The sequence below is a fragment of the Lutzomyia longipalpis genome, chromosome 1 (assembly GCF_024334085.1).
Source record: "Lutzomyia longipalpis isolate SR_M1_2022 chromosome 1, ASM2433408v1".
NCBI lineage: Eukaryota > Metazoa > Arthropoda > Insecta > Diptera > Psychodidae > Lutzomyia > Lutzomyia longipalpis.
The window spans coordinates 45,181,130-45,197,187 of record NC_074707.1 but is presented as its reverse complement, the minus strand read 5'-3'; the positions used below and the strand labels follow the sequence as shown (position 1 = coordinate 45,197,187).

The 16,058-nt window shown below is 39.5% G+C and overlaps 3 protein-coding genes across 3 annotated transcripts in view; all 3 read right to left on the bottom strand.

Moving 5' to 3' along the window:
• Nucleotides 1–11,397, bottom strand: part of LOC129787717 (tubulin alpha-1A chain) — a 15,325-nt gene extending 3,928 nt beyond the window's left edge. Inside the window, exons 1-3 of the mRNA XM_055823465.1 lie at nucleotides 11,210–11,397; nucleotides 10,695–11,131; nucleotides 78–390 (exon numbers count right to left, since the gene is read on the bottom strand). Coding sequence (XP_055679440.1) covers nucleotides 78–390; nucleotides 10,695–10,697 — 316 coding nt within the window. The 5' untranslated portion in view covers nucleotides 10,698–11,131; nucleotides 11,210–11,397. The remainder of the gene's footprint in view (nucleotides 1–77; nucleotides 391–10,694; nucleotides 11,132–11,209) is intronic.
• Nucleotides 1–12,655, bottom strand: part of LOC129787714 (uncharacterized) — a 27,512-nt gene extending 14,857 nt beyond the window's left edge. Inside the window, exon 1 of the mRNA XM_055823461.1 lies at nucleotides 12,556–12,655. Coding sequence (XP_055679436.1) covers nucleotides 12,556–12,564 — 9 coding nt within the window. The 5' untranslated portion in view covers nucleotides 12,565–12,655. The remainder of the gene's footprint in view (nucleotides 1–12,555) is intronic.
• LOC129787716 (regulator of MON1-CCZ1 complex) lies at nucleotides 12,598–16,058 on the bottom strand. Its single transcript, XM_055823464.1, has 6 exons — nucleotides 15,967–16,058; nucleotides 15,722–15,901; nucleotides 14,679–15,655; nucleotides 14,135–14,609; nucleotides 12,812–14,068; nucleotides 12,598–12,746 (listed from the first exon to the last, which is right to left on the bottom strand). Exons 3-6 carry the CDS (start codon nucleotides 14,775–14,777, stop codon nucleotides 12,679–12,681), a joined length of 1,899 nt encoding a protein of 632 aa, XP_055679439.1. The 5' UTR covers nucleotides 14,778–15,655; nucleotides 15,722–15,901; nucleotides 15,967–16,058; the 3' UTR covers nucleotides 12,598–12,678.

The following is a 16,058-nucleotide window of genomic DNA, read 5'->3' as shown; positions in this document are numbered from 1 at the left end:
GGAAAATGAGCATCGCAAGGGGGCCATTAAAATTCCACCAAATTGTAATGTAAGAAGAGGTGATTGATGATACTCACCGCGGGCGTAATTGTTGGCGGCATCCTCCTTGCCGGTGATGAGTTGTTCAGGATGGAAAAGCTGACGGTACGTGCCGGTTCGCACTTCATCCACAACAGTGGGCTCCAGATCGACGAAAACAGCCCGCGGGACGTGCTTACCGGAGCCAGTTTCGCTGAAGAAGGTGTTGAAGGAGTCATCTCCACCACCGATGGTCTTATCCGATGGCATTTGACCATCAGGTTGAATACCATGCTCAAGGCAGTACAACTCCCAGCAAGCATTACCAATCTGAACGCCAGCCTGGCCAATATGAACTGAAATGCATTCCCTCTGTTGAAGATAAATGGGAAAGATTTGGCGTAAATTTAAAATTTAAAATGAGATAGAATTTATTGCAAAATTAATTCTAAAAATTACAAACTAATTTAGAATTTTTAATTAGTCATTTTGCCTAAAAAATAATTCTTTTTTTACAGCTCTTTCGTGGCTGAATGCGCAAATTGAAAGGAATTCCTCGCGAGACTTGGAGAAATTGATAAGAGTCGACAGACGGTTTTTCTATGAGAAACATGGAGCTGTGAGTCATTTAGCGCGATCTCCACACAGATAAATCTCTGGAACAGCTGCAGCGTTTTAGTTAGAAAGTCGCGCACTTTCCAGTTGAATGTCCCCGCCCTTGGCTCACACAAATTAATTTCTCAGCTCATTTCCAATTACTTCTTCGCAAGAACTCTTCGCAAGAACTCTTTGCAAGACACAACATCGAGCCATTTAATTACAAAGAGAGGGAGTCTTTTGCAAAAATAAACACTGACTCACAATGTACAAATTTGCCCAAAGAAAAGAACCAATTGTGCCACGCAGAGCCTCAACAAAGAATCCCATTTTAGGGGCATAAAGATTGTTGAATTTATGTGCCTTATGCGTGTGAGGCGAGTTTGTTTGCGCGCAAAAAGAGATTGAAAATTGCACTTAGAGCATACATTTTACAATAAATATTTATAGCCTTTCTGTGCGTTCTTAGAGAGATTGATTTTCAATCACTCTCCGGGTGTGCCAATAGCACGATGATGAAGCACAAAAGAATATTCTTTCCTGGGCAATTACCTTTCCCCTCAAAAAGAAACAGAAAAAGAATGAAAGAATTTCTTTCTAAACGCGTCGAATTTCATGCCCAAAAAGCCATCGCCCCAAGAGCCGTAAGAAAATCAAATAGTTTTGCATTTCAACATGTTTCTTACCGTGAAATTACTGACATAGATTTCCTCATATATTGAATAATCATTTTTTCAATTTTCCCAAACCATCCCCTCCTAGCTGGGAAAACTACCCACCTCGCATTTATTGTTTTTTCACACACAATAAAACACTCCTTTTTCGAGGCATTCACCCCGTCAGAGTGTGTTGAATCAAACACTACCCCATCATTGAACATACGAGGGTTGTGTGTCCCACCCACTGAAACTCAGCAAAAGGGAGCTTCGATATCATCACGAAAATTCCCATCTATAATTCGATTCCATTCCCCAATTTGGTCGTCTTTTAATGCGATTGTAATTGAATATAGCGCGTGTTTTTTTGTCCGCAAGTAATTTTCAATCATTAGCATTTTGATTAATTGCCTCAAGTGGGCTTTCGAAAGGCGCACACATGGAGAGTGTCCCGAGAGATTCACCCGCCTTCAATTGAACACTGTCTGGGAATTTTAAGCAATTTAAGAAGAAATTTAGTTTAAGAGATTTTTTTGTAATTGCTCGAAGAGCCTTTTATAGCAAAGAATATTGAGAATTTAATGCAGAAAGGCATTGTTAAGGCATCAGCAGACAATTCTGACGCTAAGAAGAACTTACTAGAGATTTTATAGAACAGAATTAAATAGTTTTTTTTAATCTTTTTTTATTTGTTTCTTATATTATATAGATCTTATAGAAAATCAGTTTTAAACACTTTTGATTTTCCTTAATTTTCTTGAGTTTTTCCTTTGGAAAGCTTTGGACCCTTTATTGGGTCTGTAAATTATTCTAAATGACTCCTCTTTATTCTCTTCAGACATTAATTTTTTTACGACTTAAGGGATGATTCAATAATTATGGAAAATCTTTGAAAAGATAGCCAATTTGGTTAACAATTTTTTTTTAAGAATTTTAACGATATGTAATGCAAGTAAGCCAAGAAAGAAGTTTATTCATCGATATATGGATCATGAATTTTTTTAATTGATAGAAAAATTCAAAAATCATAAAAATATTTTGTTAAAACCGATGAAACATCAGTGTGAATGTTTTATAGATCAATGAATAAACTTTGTTTGTATTTTTAACATTTTTAAAGATAATAATCCAAAATTAAAAATTTATCACATAAAAAGCCTCAAGTTTCAAGCGGACCAACCCTAATATAGAAATGATCAATATGAAAAGACGAACAGAAAGTTTTATTTTTAAACAGATTGATAATCTTAAACACAGCATTTACCCACATTAAATTTTTCAAGAACAGAAGTTGAGGAAAACTCCTGGAATTATTTAAATAAAATAACTCTCTTTTGATGGAAAGTTTCCATAAAACCTCTCCCTTAAAAAAATCTTTGTCAATTCTTCATTCATTTCTTCATGAAGCGCATCTTCGAAATTGAGTTGAAAAAAAGGAAGAAACGAAGCGTTAATTTTCAGTCTGAAATTCACTGGAAATCACAAACGCATTTAATTTCCTCTTCTCTCATAAAATTGCTTTCGTCTCGCCCCGAAGAAGTGTCTGATATTTTGATTTGGCAAACTCTTGCGTTATGCTCTGCTGCCCATTGTCTTCTTCATTCATGACATTTTCCGCGAGAAATAAATTTTCCAGACAGAGAAATTGCCCTCGAAAAGTCCTACTAAGCACGAGGATTTGTGTGTTTGGGTTGAGAGTTTTATGCGTTGACTTTTATTTTATTTCGGGAGAGGGCCTCACGCGAAAATTTCATTAAGTCCATTGATTTACCTGTTCGGTCACCTTTTATGCTAATTAATGGACGACGCGTTATTTGTCCAAGAGCTGGTGGCATTTTTTTCTAAATGCAAAAAAGCCAAAAAAGATCATCCACCTACTCACACCAAACAATAGCATAGAGAGCAATTTAGATGAGGAATTTTATTGAATATTCAAATTTGCGCGATCTTTTCTCTGCAAGAGATCACATTTTTTTTCAATAGGCGGAGGCCCAAGCTGGAGAATTGGGTGGAATTTGAGACGCCCGCGTTTTTATCCCGCGAAGAATGAGTCAAAAGACGTTGAGGAAAAATTTGTGAACAATGATCCAATAATTGGATAATGGGAAAAATGACAACAATCATATATTATTGAACTCCCCTAATAAGGCACCAATAACTTTGTCAATTTCAATGTAATGCGACTCAATTTACCACAAGACTTCACACGATATGGAAGTTTATTTCCTTTTGGGATTTTTATAGAACAATAAATGGGAGTGGTTTGATCTTTTGCCTCTTAAACATGTCGATCGTTTTGCACGGGAACCCTTCTTCCAGCCAAATGAACTTCGTGGCAACAATTTCCGTCACTCCATCGATCGGAGTGCAAGAAGTATATCCCAAAAATTCACGTTCTGGATGATGAGATTTATTCACTGATTCGCGCATTTACTTAGCTTCTCAGTGCTTCAAGACAGACAATTTGATGACTAATAGAGACAAGACGGTCGCAAAATTAAGTTTTTTTCTTTCGTTCTCAGTGCAAAAAAGATCATTTGCCTCCCGAGTGATGAGTTGTGGTTTAGAAGATAAAGAAAAAAAGAATCACAACTAAAATGCGAATGAATAAAAGCTAATGCTTGTACAGGAAATTCGCATTTTTGGGAAGTTTTTTTTAAAGAGAATTTAGCAAATAAAAAATCACAAATTGTAGGCAAATTCAGTGAACGAAATTGAACCATTTTTGTCATTTTTTTTTAGAATCTTTCGCTACATAAGTTCTTATTCTTATTTGATTTAAGTTTTCAATGATATTTTTCAAAATATTTAAGATTTATTAATAGATTATAGGGGTAGATTCTGATAAAATCTTTTCTTTTCTCTTCTAACAGCTGAAAAGTTGCTGTAAGATTTTAACAGATGGGTGTTTTTAAATCATTCTATTATCGTTCTAGAAAATAAAAACAAAGAATTTCTTGTTCAGGAAAATAGCCAGAAATATCTCTGAAGAGGCCTGGAAAAGTAATTTTCCTTCAAAAATACGATTAAAGGTAGAAACAATATGTCAAAATCCTATACCTGAGATTTTTTCCTGAATACCAAAAATCTTAAAACTGACGAATTGTAAGAAAAGAAAAGAAAAGATATTTATCAGAATCTACCCCAGATAGATGACAATCTAAATAGTTTTCCAAAGAATTTTGCGGAAAAGTTGTTAAGATCAATCTCTTTGCTAAATCTAGAACTTTTTGAGAGCAATTTTTTCTAGAATTTTTTTGTTAATTTGTTTTCGTTCCTTAACGGTTTTTTATTCTTGAATCTATTAAAAAAATATATCTAAAAGAAAAAATATAAAGATAAAATCAATGATAAAAATACATTTATTGCAAACTTCTTGCCTAAAAGAATCAAAGCTGTGGTACTCACCTTTTTCTTGATATTCCTCCTCTCCTAATTCCTCTTGTTGAATCTCCTCAATGTCGCTCTCGCCCATTACGTCTGCACACTCCAACGTCCTCACTACGACAAAACCCTCTCTGTCTCCTCCCGTCTCTACTGAACCGATCTCTCGCTCCCACATCCCTTCCTTTCTTTCCGGTTCTTTTTCACTTCGGGGACCACATAGTCCGGATATGCCCTTGGCCTCTTCACCCTGCTGGAACTTCGTCTCTCTTCCTGCTGTTCCGTTACTTCATCCGACTTCCTCTCCTCCCCAACGTACTTCTTCAGGTGAGCCACATTTCTCTTGAACTGCCTTCCTGTTTCTCGATCTTCCACAGTTGCCGTGGCTCCCTCTTTCCTCTTGACTTCATATAGAGTCCGCCCGAAGTTAGATTGTAACTTATTGCCAGGTAGGAGATTCTGCATCAATACTGTATCGCCAACCTGAACTCCCGAAGTTCCTGCATTTCTTCTCTTGTTCTCTCCTTCTTTCCCTTTTTCCTTCCGAATAAGATCTTGATCGCGGTAGTCAGTGGAAGGTGGTATCTCGGCCACATCTCTCATTCCTGGAATCTTGCTACGAATTGTCCGACCATAGCACAACTCCGTTGGTGTCTTTCCCGTGGTTGAATGGGGTGTGGTGTAATACATCATCAAATACTCATTGAGATCCTGTTTCCAGTCACGATTCGTATTATGGCTAATACGAATTCTCTTCAACAGAGATCTGTTTTGCCTTTCAACCTCCCCATTCTCCTGGGGCCAATAGGGGGTGGTATTATTCAATTTAATCCCTTTCTCCTTACAGTATTCTTCAAACTCTCCACTTACAAACTGTTTCGCATTGTCCAAGGTAATCGTGTGAGGATATCCCAATCTGGTGAAGATGCCATCCAATCGTCGGATTGTCTCTGCTGCCGTGATCTTCTTCATGATTTCTATCTCTTTGTAGCGGCTAAAATAATCAACCACTACCAGCACGTATTCCCCCGATGGCAAGGGTCCCATGAAATCGATGGCCAAGTCAATCCACGGGGCCTTTGGCAATTCTTTCCGATGCATCGGTTCAGGTCTATCGGGTTGTGCCACCAGTTGACACCCTTCACACGATTTCACATATTGAACCACCTCTGAGTCTATTCCCGGCCACCAGACACGCTCCCTAAGACGTTTCTTCATCATTGTCTCACCTGGATGACCCTCATGGGCTAATTGGAGCATCCTCGATCTCAGCCCCTTTGGAACTACAAATTTTGTGCCTCGGACGACCACATCCCCAAATCTTCCGAATTCCAATTGAAATGCCTGGTACGGTTTGAGTAGAGGTTCCGTCCATTTTCCTGTTTCCAATGCGCGATAAAGAGCTTTCATCTCCTCATCATCCCTCGTGGCTGCTTCAATCTCGTCTACATCAATGGCTGCCGATTCTAGGACAGCACGAATCATAAAGGCATTATCTCCTTCGAGTTCATCTTCAATTCGGGCTAGTGATAACCTAGAGAGTGGATCAGCAATGTTGCTCTTCCCCTTCTGGTAAATCACTTTGAACGTAAATGATTGTAGTCTCAAGAGCCATCGTTCAATTCTCGCACACGCATTTGTTGTTGGCTTAAAGATCATTTCCAACGGTTTGTGATCCGTCACTAACTCAAAAACTCTTCCCATCAGATAAATATGGAACCTCTCAACAGCCCAAACCAGCGCCAGTGCTTCTTTTTCGGTTTGACAATACCCCTTCTCAGCATCTGACAAACTCTTACTGGCATACGCAATGATATGTACTTTGTCATCTGTCTGGTCTTCAAATTGGAGAAGTACTGCCCCTAGAGCCACTGGTGATGCGTCGGCCACTACACGCGTCCGCCGTTCATTGCTGAAGAAGCTGAGAGTTCGCTCATCACTCAACATCCTCTTTAATTTCTCAAATGCCTCCTGATGCTCAGATTCCCACTTGAATGGCTCCTTGCTACACATCAATGTTCGCAACGGAAACGTAGTGGTAGCTGCGTCCGGAAGAAACCGACTCACGTAGCTAATAAGACCCAAAAAACTTCGAATCTCTTCTTTCGTCGCTGGAGGTCGAAAGTTTTGAATAGCTTCCACTTTCGACCGAGTTGGTCTAATTCCGTTCGCTGACAAATGATGACCCAGGAACTCAATCTCTTTTACTCCAAAAATACACTTAGCTTGATTCAACATCACGTCGTACTCATTCAGACGAGAGAGAACCTGCTTAAGTGCCTCATCGTGTTGACGCTGGGTGGCTCCGAAGACAATAATGTCATCAATGTAGTTCAACGCATTCTCACACCCAGCCAGGATTTGTTCCAAAACTTTTTGAAACATTTCCGGTGCACACGAAATGCCAAACATAAGCCTCTTGTATCTAAACACACCCTTATGTGTAATAAAGGTGGTGATGTCTCGACTCTTCTCATCCAGCTCCAGTTGGTGGTATGCATCTTTAATGTCCAGCCGAGAAAACACCCGTGCCGATCCCAATCTTGGCAGAAAATCCTCTAAAATTGGCATCAAATGATTCTCTCTCTTGATTGCTTTATTAGCCTGACGCATATCCACGCACAATCTCAATCGTCCGTCATCCTTCGTAGCTACCACTATTGGTGAGATCCACTCACTGTGCCCCTTTACTGGTTCAATAATGTCTGCACGAAGTAGTTCTTCCAATTTCTCTTCGACCAGTTGAAGAAGCGCAATTGGAGGTCGCCGAGGATGCTGCTTCACCGGGGTAATTGACTCATCAATCGGAATCTTCAATTTTATTCCTTTCATTGTGGGAAATGGTGTGTTTCCCTTCTCTCTGATTTGTCCTACTACTAACTCTCGAGCCCTGGGTAGTCCCAGACACAACACACCCAATTCTTTAGCAGTATTCTTGCCCAAAAGCGATTGTGTTCCTCCTTGAATGACGTAAAATTCTGCTTTCTTCACGGAACAATTTTCATTTTTCCCCACGCAGATATCCGCAGCAAAACACGCGGTAATCTGAAGAGGCTCCGCCTGTGCATATGCTCGTAGCTCTTTCCGAGCTCCCCCTTCCATATTGCTGCATTTGATTCCTTTCTTCATGAGGTATTGCCACGTTCTCTCATCAATTATGTTTTGCGAAGATCCCGAATCTATAATCATTTCCACCAGGACTCCTCCTACGTTGCACCATATGAATTCATCCCGATCTCCAATTTGGTAGATAAAACTCATACCTCGATCCTTGTCATCATCACCATCTTCCTGATTGCTCACCTGAATGGCATTGACTTTTGCTTTCTTTGCTTCTGATGGAGTTTCCTCGTCATTCTTACGCTTCTGAGATTGACGACTCCTGCATTTCACCGCAAAATGTCCTCGTCCTTTGCATTTGCTACAGGATTTGTCCTTCGCTGGACACTCTGGATCTCTACCCCAGTGCCCCAATCTTCCACATCTGAAACATTCATCTTTTTCCTTGGACTTACGTCCTTTCGCCGTGATTTGATTGACTCCTGGCTTGGCAACCTCATTGTTTCCCCCTGCGCTACTGGCACGCGCCTCCATCTCCCTCGATTGTTCTTTCACTGACTGGTATGTGTTCACTACTCTCAACATCTCGTCCAACGGCATGTTGTCCTCCTTTGACATAATTTTTTCCCTCAATTCCTTCGGAGCTGTCAATATAAGTATATCTTTCACTGACTGTTCTTTTGCTTCCAGCTCTGACCCTCCGAATGCACACCTCTCAGATTGCTCCAAAGCTCTCAGCGCAAATTTCTCAATTGCCTCATCTGGATCGGGCCGCATTGACCAAAAAATGTATCGCTCATAAGAAATGTGCCTTCGCGGAGAAAAGTATTCATCGAGTTTCTCCAGAGCTACTTTGAATGGATCAATTCCCTTCTCTTCATCTTCTTCCACGTCAGCTCCGGGAATCTTATAGAACACATTCTGTAGCTCAAGGCCACCTGCTGTCAATAGCATACATTTCAACCTAGCCTTCTTGGTCTCCTCCAATACCCCGACCACATTCATAAAAGCCCTCTTCCATTGTATCCACTTCTCTCTTCCCTCTGTCCTTGAGAGCCCAGCACATTTAAATTGCTCCAGATTGAACAATCTCTCCATCTTGTACTCGTATTTCTGAACTGAAACCAAAATTCATTCCTATTACTTATGAGAACCATCATTTCTTCTCATCTTTCTTTAAATCTCAATATTACACATCTGAGAAACCCCCAAATGTTTCCCGCGACTCTTCATACATAATCATCATTTTATTTCTTTTCCCTTTTTTTTTTTTTAATCTTTTCTCATTCTAGGAGAGCACCTCTTTTCTCTCCCTATTCTTTTATACCCAATATTTCCAATCTTTCTACTTTAGAGAGCCATCTTTTCCTCTCTTTACGTATTCGAGAGCGATCATGTCCTCTCTTTACCGCATTTGAGAGCAATCATTTCCTCTCCTTGCAAAATTCGAGAGCGACCATGTCCCCTCTACCGCATTTGAGAGCAATCATTTCCTCTCCTTGCAAAATTCGAGAGCAACCATGTCCTCTCTTTCCTGCATTCGAGAGCAATCATTTCATCTCTATGCACCTATCGAGAGTAATCATCTCTTCTCTTTCTCACTTTTTACCCATAATTTTCTTCTATGCTTAAATTTTCATAAAATCCTCCCATATTCTTGTCACCGACATCAACGATTTTCTTATGACATCCCTCATTTCCCATTTTCTTATAGTATTTCAAGCACTTTTCTCTGCGTTTAACTTCCCACACGCCTTTATCACCCACCAACACAACCATCCCCCAAATTTACTGTTACTTTTCAGCTAATTTTCTCTTTATTTCACGCCGAATTTCCAACAAAAAAAAATCACTATTTCTCCATCATATTTGCACTTTCCTGACCTCTAATCTTAATTTCATTTAAGGTATTGTTCGGAAAAACCCCTGAAAGGTATCATACGTGCCCCCAAATTTGCTCTTTTTGTCCCGTTTCACATGGCCGCCATCTTGGTGATCGCACTTATCCCTCACTTTTAACTTGATTTTTCTCTGTATCTCCCGCATTTTCCGGCATTTTCCGAGGAAATTTTTCATCCTCGTCGCCAGTTTGTGGTACTCACCTTTTTCTTGATATTCCTCCTCTCCTAATTCCTCTTGTTGAATCTCCTCAATGTCGCTCTCGCCCATTACGTCTGCACACTCCAACGTCCTCACTACGACAAAACCCTCTCTGTCTCCTCCCGTCTCTACTGAACCGATCTCTCGCTCCCACAAAAGCTACAACAAACACCTTTTAAAAATTAATTCTTTCGTTTCACGGATACATTAAATCTCAACGCCGCCCAATTCCCCAAACCCCCAAAAACCCTAAAAGGCCATTTCTCTTCACTTTTCGTGTCGAACCAGCTCAATAAATGTCTTTCTACCGGGTGGTTATACCTCACCAATAAAAGGTTGTAATGTTTGACTAGACGAAAAGTATACGAAGAAAAGACTCCTCTCAATTAAATGAACTAAAATGTTGCAAAAAGGAAGAACAAAGTATTATTAGCTTGGTGAAGCAGAGCCGATGGAAGATGGTTTATGTGGATAATTTCGCGTGACTACGAGCACGCAAGGACCCGCTTTGGCAAAGATGCTTCCCAAAAATCCACCGTGAATGTCCTTTTTTCATTTTCATGCTGTGCACGATTTTGCTAACTGAATTTTGGTCTCTCCGTGTGCCCTCAATGCAAATATAAGGAGTGGTTTTTTGGCTTTTACTTCACTTTTTTCGGGGGGAAAGAGGAGTTTTTGTGTGTCACACATTTTCATGAGAAAGAAAATTCCCATATCGATGACTCACAGAGACCGCACGCGAGTCTTTTCCTCACAAAAATTTTCTTTCCTCACTCTAAAGGAATTTCCTTTCGGCAGAAACACAAAAATATTCAACCGGAATTTTTCGTTTTAGAATAAAACATGATTAAATTAAAATAAAAAGAAAATTCCACTCACCATATTTGCTTGAGATTAAAAATTCTCTTTTGAATCACTGATAAATAATTTCCTGTTGGCTCTCCTTTTGCTCTCCAGCACAACTTCACTTTATAATTAATTCACGAAGAATTTTCTCTTTTATGCTAATTTTATGCAATTTTTTTTGTTAAGAGCACTTGAAAGTTTGATAATTTTGTTTTTTTTTTTCTTGAGAAAGAGAAGTTTAGAAGTTTTGTGATCTGGCCCGCAAACTTGTCCGCAATGCAACAAATATGAAGATGGACTGATGTGCCTTCGAGAGCGTGTTGTGCTTTTATACGCGCCACTGAAGGGGCCAAAAGAAAGAAAAGTGGGGAAATATTTCCTCGTGGCTGGAAGAATTTCGTCGCGCGAGAGAATCATTCTCTGCGCGTCGATCGGGGCTCTCTTGTTCTGCTGACTTGTTGCCGGTTCGTCTGTGTGGAGGAAAAAACAAAAAGAAACCCAAGAAATTATCACTAAAAGCATAAGAAAATTATAAACCAATACATAACTATTTTTGCAGCCCCTTTTGGTGCTCTCCTCTTGTTGATCAATTAAATTTTTTGCCACAATTTCACATCACAGAATAAAACACTTCTTCGTTGCTCCTCAGAGTGCTGTTAATCTAATTAAATAATCGGTGGACGCTAACAAGTTAATTAGTGAACGAGTTGAGCAGAATGACATCAATTCAGTCACCAAATTTGGTCGCGCTCTCCGACCACCCGCAATTGAAGCGATTTTATCGATTGACGATGGCTCCCAGAACTCTTCTTCGTTCTTTTGGGCGTGAAGAACAATTTGTACAACAACAAAAAATCAAAAAGAATTTTTTTCTTTTACTGATCATAAAAAAATAATAATATTTGGTAAATTCTGCTTGGATTGCGTGAAAGTCAGCGAAAACATTGCCATAAAAACATCATGTTTGGAACGATGCTCTCATGGTGATTTAGGTCATGCACTATGGGAGAAAAGTTGTATAAGAATTAGAGCATTTTGTTGGTTTTAATTGCACTATCCATTCCAGTTGTTTGGATTTATTTTTAGGAATGATTTTTATGGAAAAAATATTCCTCAAAGATCAATCTTTTAGAAGGACTCTATTAACCCTTTCAGGTCCATCGGGTCATACGCTGACCCAAAGACTCGAATTTGAAAATGTTTCATTTTGTATATGTAGTTATTTTTTTTTTTAAATATTGAGTCCATATTAGTACAATACTATGTCTTTACAATCCCTGATCATTCTATGATCACAAAAGGATATGCAAGGACTCACAGGATCAGGAAGAACGAAAAACCGAAAATTTTTGAGTTGAGATTTTTGGCCAAAAATGTCTTATTTGAGCTCAAAGGAACTCATAAAAATTATTTTTAGTTCAATCAATTCGCTAGATTGATCGCGGACCTGAAAGGGTTAACATTTGCTTGAATTTTTATTTAATTCAAAACCAAACAGACTTTTCATTTTCAAATAGAATCTGCTGGGAAAAATTTAATCCTTTGTAGATTTATGTTGAAAATATTGAATCTCTTTTGCTTTTCTTTTATATTTTATTTCTTTTATGAAAGATTTTTTTTGTTAATATCTTTAAAGAATTTTTTGACATGAATAAACGTGAACAGACTCCTTTCACGTTAAGGTTCAAAATTTTCTATTATTTTCTTTATAAGAAATTCCACATTTTACGCTCTTTTAAGACCTTCAAAAATAATCATCAAAAGACAGCCCAAAAGTGTCCTTAAAATTTTTTCAACGACTGTAAACTGATTAATATTTAAGCTGCGATGGAAATCCCTCGCAAAAAGCGATAACACATCCAATTTCTAATAAATTTTCTCCAAAGAAACTTACCTGATTCATTCCTCATCAATCCGATTGATGATTTTCATTGAATTCGGGAAAATATATATAATTTATTCAACTGATACTGAATATCACAATATTGTCACGACAATCCCCCCGGAAAGGCCTCCACTAAGTGGATGATGATCTGCTACAGAACAGCCTCAAATAGTGCTGAACATACTCCCCACAGAGCTCACCTTCAGAGAAATTCAAACAATAAGAAAGATTTTCTTTTTTTCCGGAAGGAATGAAAAGAACTTACCTCTGGCAAAGTCTGGTGCTCCCCTTAGACGAATATTTCTTTGGACAAAGTGCATGTAAACCGAATGAAAAACAACATGATCTTCCGTCTTCATTGCTGCTTCCAGATACTTCCTGGCTGGGAGTAGATCAGCGTCTGGGAGTGTTTTGGCCAAGCGTAGGGCATCAATGACTTTTCCCTGCCCAAGGAGAACCTCCGTAATGATTTCATTGGCATTCAACTTTGCCAGCATATCCAGGGCAATTTGCCCAATTGTTGGATGAATCTTTGACAGTGACAGCAGGAAGCAGGCTAGAGCTTTTGATTCACTTATCAGGGAATGCTCCACAACATGCTGCAGTGCCGGAATGAGGTTCCCATTGATGAGCTCACACACAATCATCTTGCTGAGATCGTGCTGTGCTGCAATCCCGTGAACAGTCAGTGATTGCAGGTACAGCATGAGAACTTTTCCAATTTGTTCCGTCTCGGCAATTGCAGAAAATACCTGGGAATGCATGTCAGCCTGATCAATGAGTACTCGAGGCGCTGCTGTGGATTTTGGCAGAGGTTTCGCCGTTGAGGGTGTTGCCGTCTGATTTTGCAGCTCCTTCGTAATCCAACTTTTGTACACAGTGTTAATTTTATTGAAGACACTCTCAATGATGGGAAGAAGGGTTCCACGATAGTTTTCTCCCACGAGCTCCCGCAGAACAGCCAAGAGATGCGTTTTCCCCTGAGTTCGTTGCAGCAGGAACTCCACCAGGCGCACACGATCCGTAACAAGCGTACAAAGAGGCTTCAGTTTCAGCTCCACATACCAGAAGCACCCCAATTTGGCGTCAATGACTATATTTGGCTGGAAGAGTACCCAGTCCGGGGAGTAGAGCGTACAGTTAACGGTCTGCCCGTCGAGAGAAATGCTGGGAAGTTTCAGTGAGAAAGGCCTCAATGGTTTTCCGGGGATGATTGGATGGTGGTAGATAACTTTGCTGATTGGATCAGTCTCCCCTGTCTGTGCCACGTCAAAGAGGAGCGATGTGGCTGTTGCCTGGTGATGCACAATCACAAGATCATCAATGATATTTATGGCAAATCTCCCAGTGTGCCCGAGGCGAAGGACATGACACTTCCGGGGTGCCAATCCGGGACCATTTAGCATGTAAATAACCACCTCAACGAGGCGACTCTGTGTTGGTTGAAGAATGAGGATCGACGGGGTGCCGTAGATCATTGCTAATGTACAATCTCTCTCAGGAACACTCCTCTCGTTGCTCACTGCAAGAAATGATTTAATTAGTTGATCAGGAAGCTTACAAATCGCAAGTTCTCAATGCTACTCACTCTCTAGCCTTGGAAGTTTCGTGATTGTTCCCTGCTTGATGAGCACAGGCATGAGGATAGCTCCACTGCTTGAAGCAAGCAAGGCAAAGTTCCCATGGGGGCACCAAGCAAACCAATTAACTGTCGTGTTCATACTTTTGACGGACTTCAGTTGCCTCCGATCGAAATGCACCTGACACAGCTCAATCCCTCCATTGGAGATCATCGCCACCTCCCGATTTGCAATCCACACAAAACCAAAGATTTGGGCATTCTTGCCGCGGAACTGCAGCATCTCATTAGGGATGGGCTGCCCATTGGCAAAGTTAATAAACTCCACGCAAACGTCCGTCCGCTGAATGGCCAGGATTTTCATGTCCGGAGAGAACTTTATCGACCTTATGGGTCCCTGATCGTCCATGCAGAATGTATGAATTGTGTCCGAAGGTCCTTTGACCACAATCCCCGTAGCTCCACCAGATCTCACCGCAAAGACCTACAAGAAATCCACCCCAAGGGCATATAATGAAGTTTTTCTGGGAACAGAACATGTGGTTTATCTCACCTGTTTATTGGAATCATCGAAGAAAACATTGGTGAGGTGACTCACAGGATCGAAACGAATAGGATTTGCACATAATTCCAGGTAGTAAAGCAAATCCATGGCTTTTCTGTGGGATTTTCTCTAAAAATACTACAACATTTTCCACACAACATAAAATCGCAAAACACAGAAACGTCAAAGTTCCAACCCCAGTAAAAAATTCCTTTCCACAATTCCACTCCTCCAGTGGAATTTTCCATACCAAATCCATGGAAATGAATTTGATTGAGGTTAACTTTTTTTTTCTCTAAAAATCGAGTTTTTAAACTTATTTTAAAGTAAAATAAATATTCTAATAATCAGAATAATTACAATTTTATCTCTATTTCATTATTATATAAAAGATTCTATTCAAAAAATTGTTTTAATTTTTTTTTTTTTAATTTTAATATTTTACGGCCGCGAAATTGTTTTAATTGATTTCTTGAGGATTTATAATTTTCCCGCCAAATTCTTCACACACTTGTCTTTCCCATGCACGTAATTATTTGAATCTTCTGGCCAGTTTCTTGGGATTTGAGAGTAAATATATCATCCCCATTCAAGATTTCTGCCTTCTTGAGACAATCGAATGTATCAAAATATTTTGCATCAACTTGAGAAACTTTGCAACGATTATCACTGTTGATTTTAATAATTCTGAGGAGGAAATCTTCTCTTGGCAAATTATCTGGGATTTTCCGGGCAATTTCTGGCATTCTCTGCCTCAGTAGATCACCTTCCCTCACCAATTTTCTATTGAACAACTGAAGGGGAGAGATTTCTTCGTAATTTCCCTTCTTTTCGCCAAATTTTGTTCCTGACCCAGATGTTGAATGATTTTTCAACAATCCTTCTTTGCGATATTCAATTTTGGGGGCAGCTGATGGAGGTCTCGAGAATGATTCTCTTTCAGGAAGTTTCTTAGGAGTGTTTAATGGTACGGGAAGAGATGATTTCTTTGAGAAAGAAGAAGACTTTAATAATCTTTCAAAACTCTTTTAAAAAAAAAACTCATAATTTACCTCAATAGCCGCATTATCATCATCCTGATTCCTTATCATCTGAGTTGCGGAGTAGAGATCAGGCATCTCACTCTCTTGTTTAATTTTCAGTAGAAATTTCTCCGACATCTCTTCTGGATTCCTCATGAATTTCTCATACTTCCTATAAATGGCTTTTCGTCGCTTCATCAGAAGATTCTTCTGTACAGAAATAAATTCATAAACTTGAGAGAATTTCAAGAGGTACAAAATGTGTGGGCTATTACATAGGTCTGAGGCTCATCGGGGCTGTAGTAGAAAGGACGATTCAACTTCTTATCCCTCAATTCGCGAGCAATTAGAAAACTCAACCGACTTT

What these genes read in the sequence shown, in the direction of transcription:
- LOC129787716 (XM_055823464.1), bottom strand. Translation starts at nt 14,777, where the DNA reads ATGGATTTGCTTTACTACCTGGAATTATGTGCAAATCCTATTCGTTTC. An exon ending in TCGATGATTCCAATAAACAG is followed by an intron (nt 14,610 to 14,678) that starts GTGAGATAAACC and finishes GATTTCTTGTAG; the next exon opens with GTCTTTGCGGTGAGATCTGG. An exon ending in AGCACCAGACTTTGCCAGAG is followed by an intron (nt 12,747 to 12,811) that starts GTAAGTTCTTTT and finishes ATTTCTCTGAAG; the next exon opens with GTGAGCTCTGTGGGGAGTAT.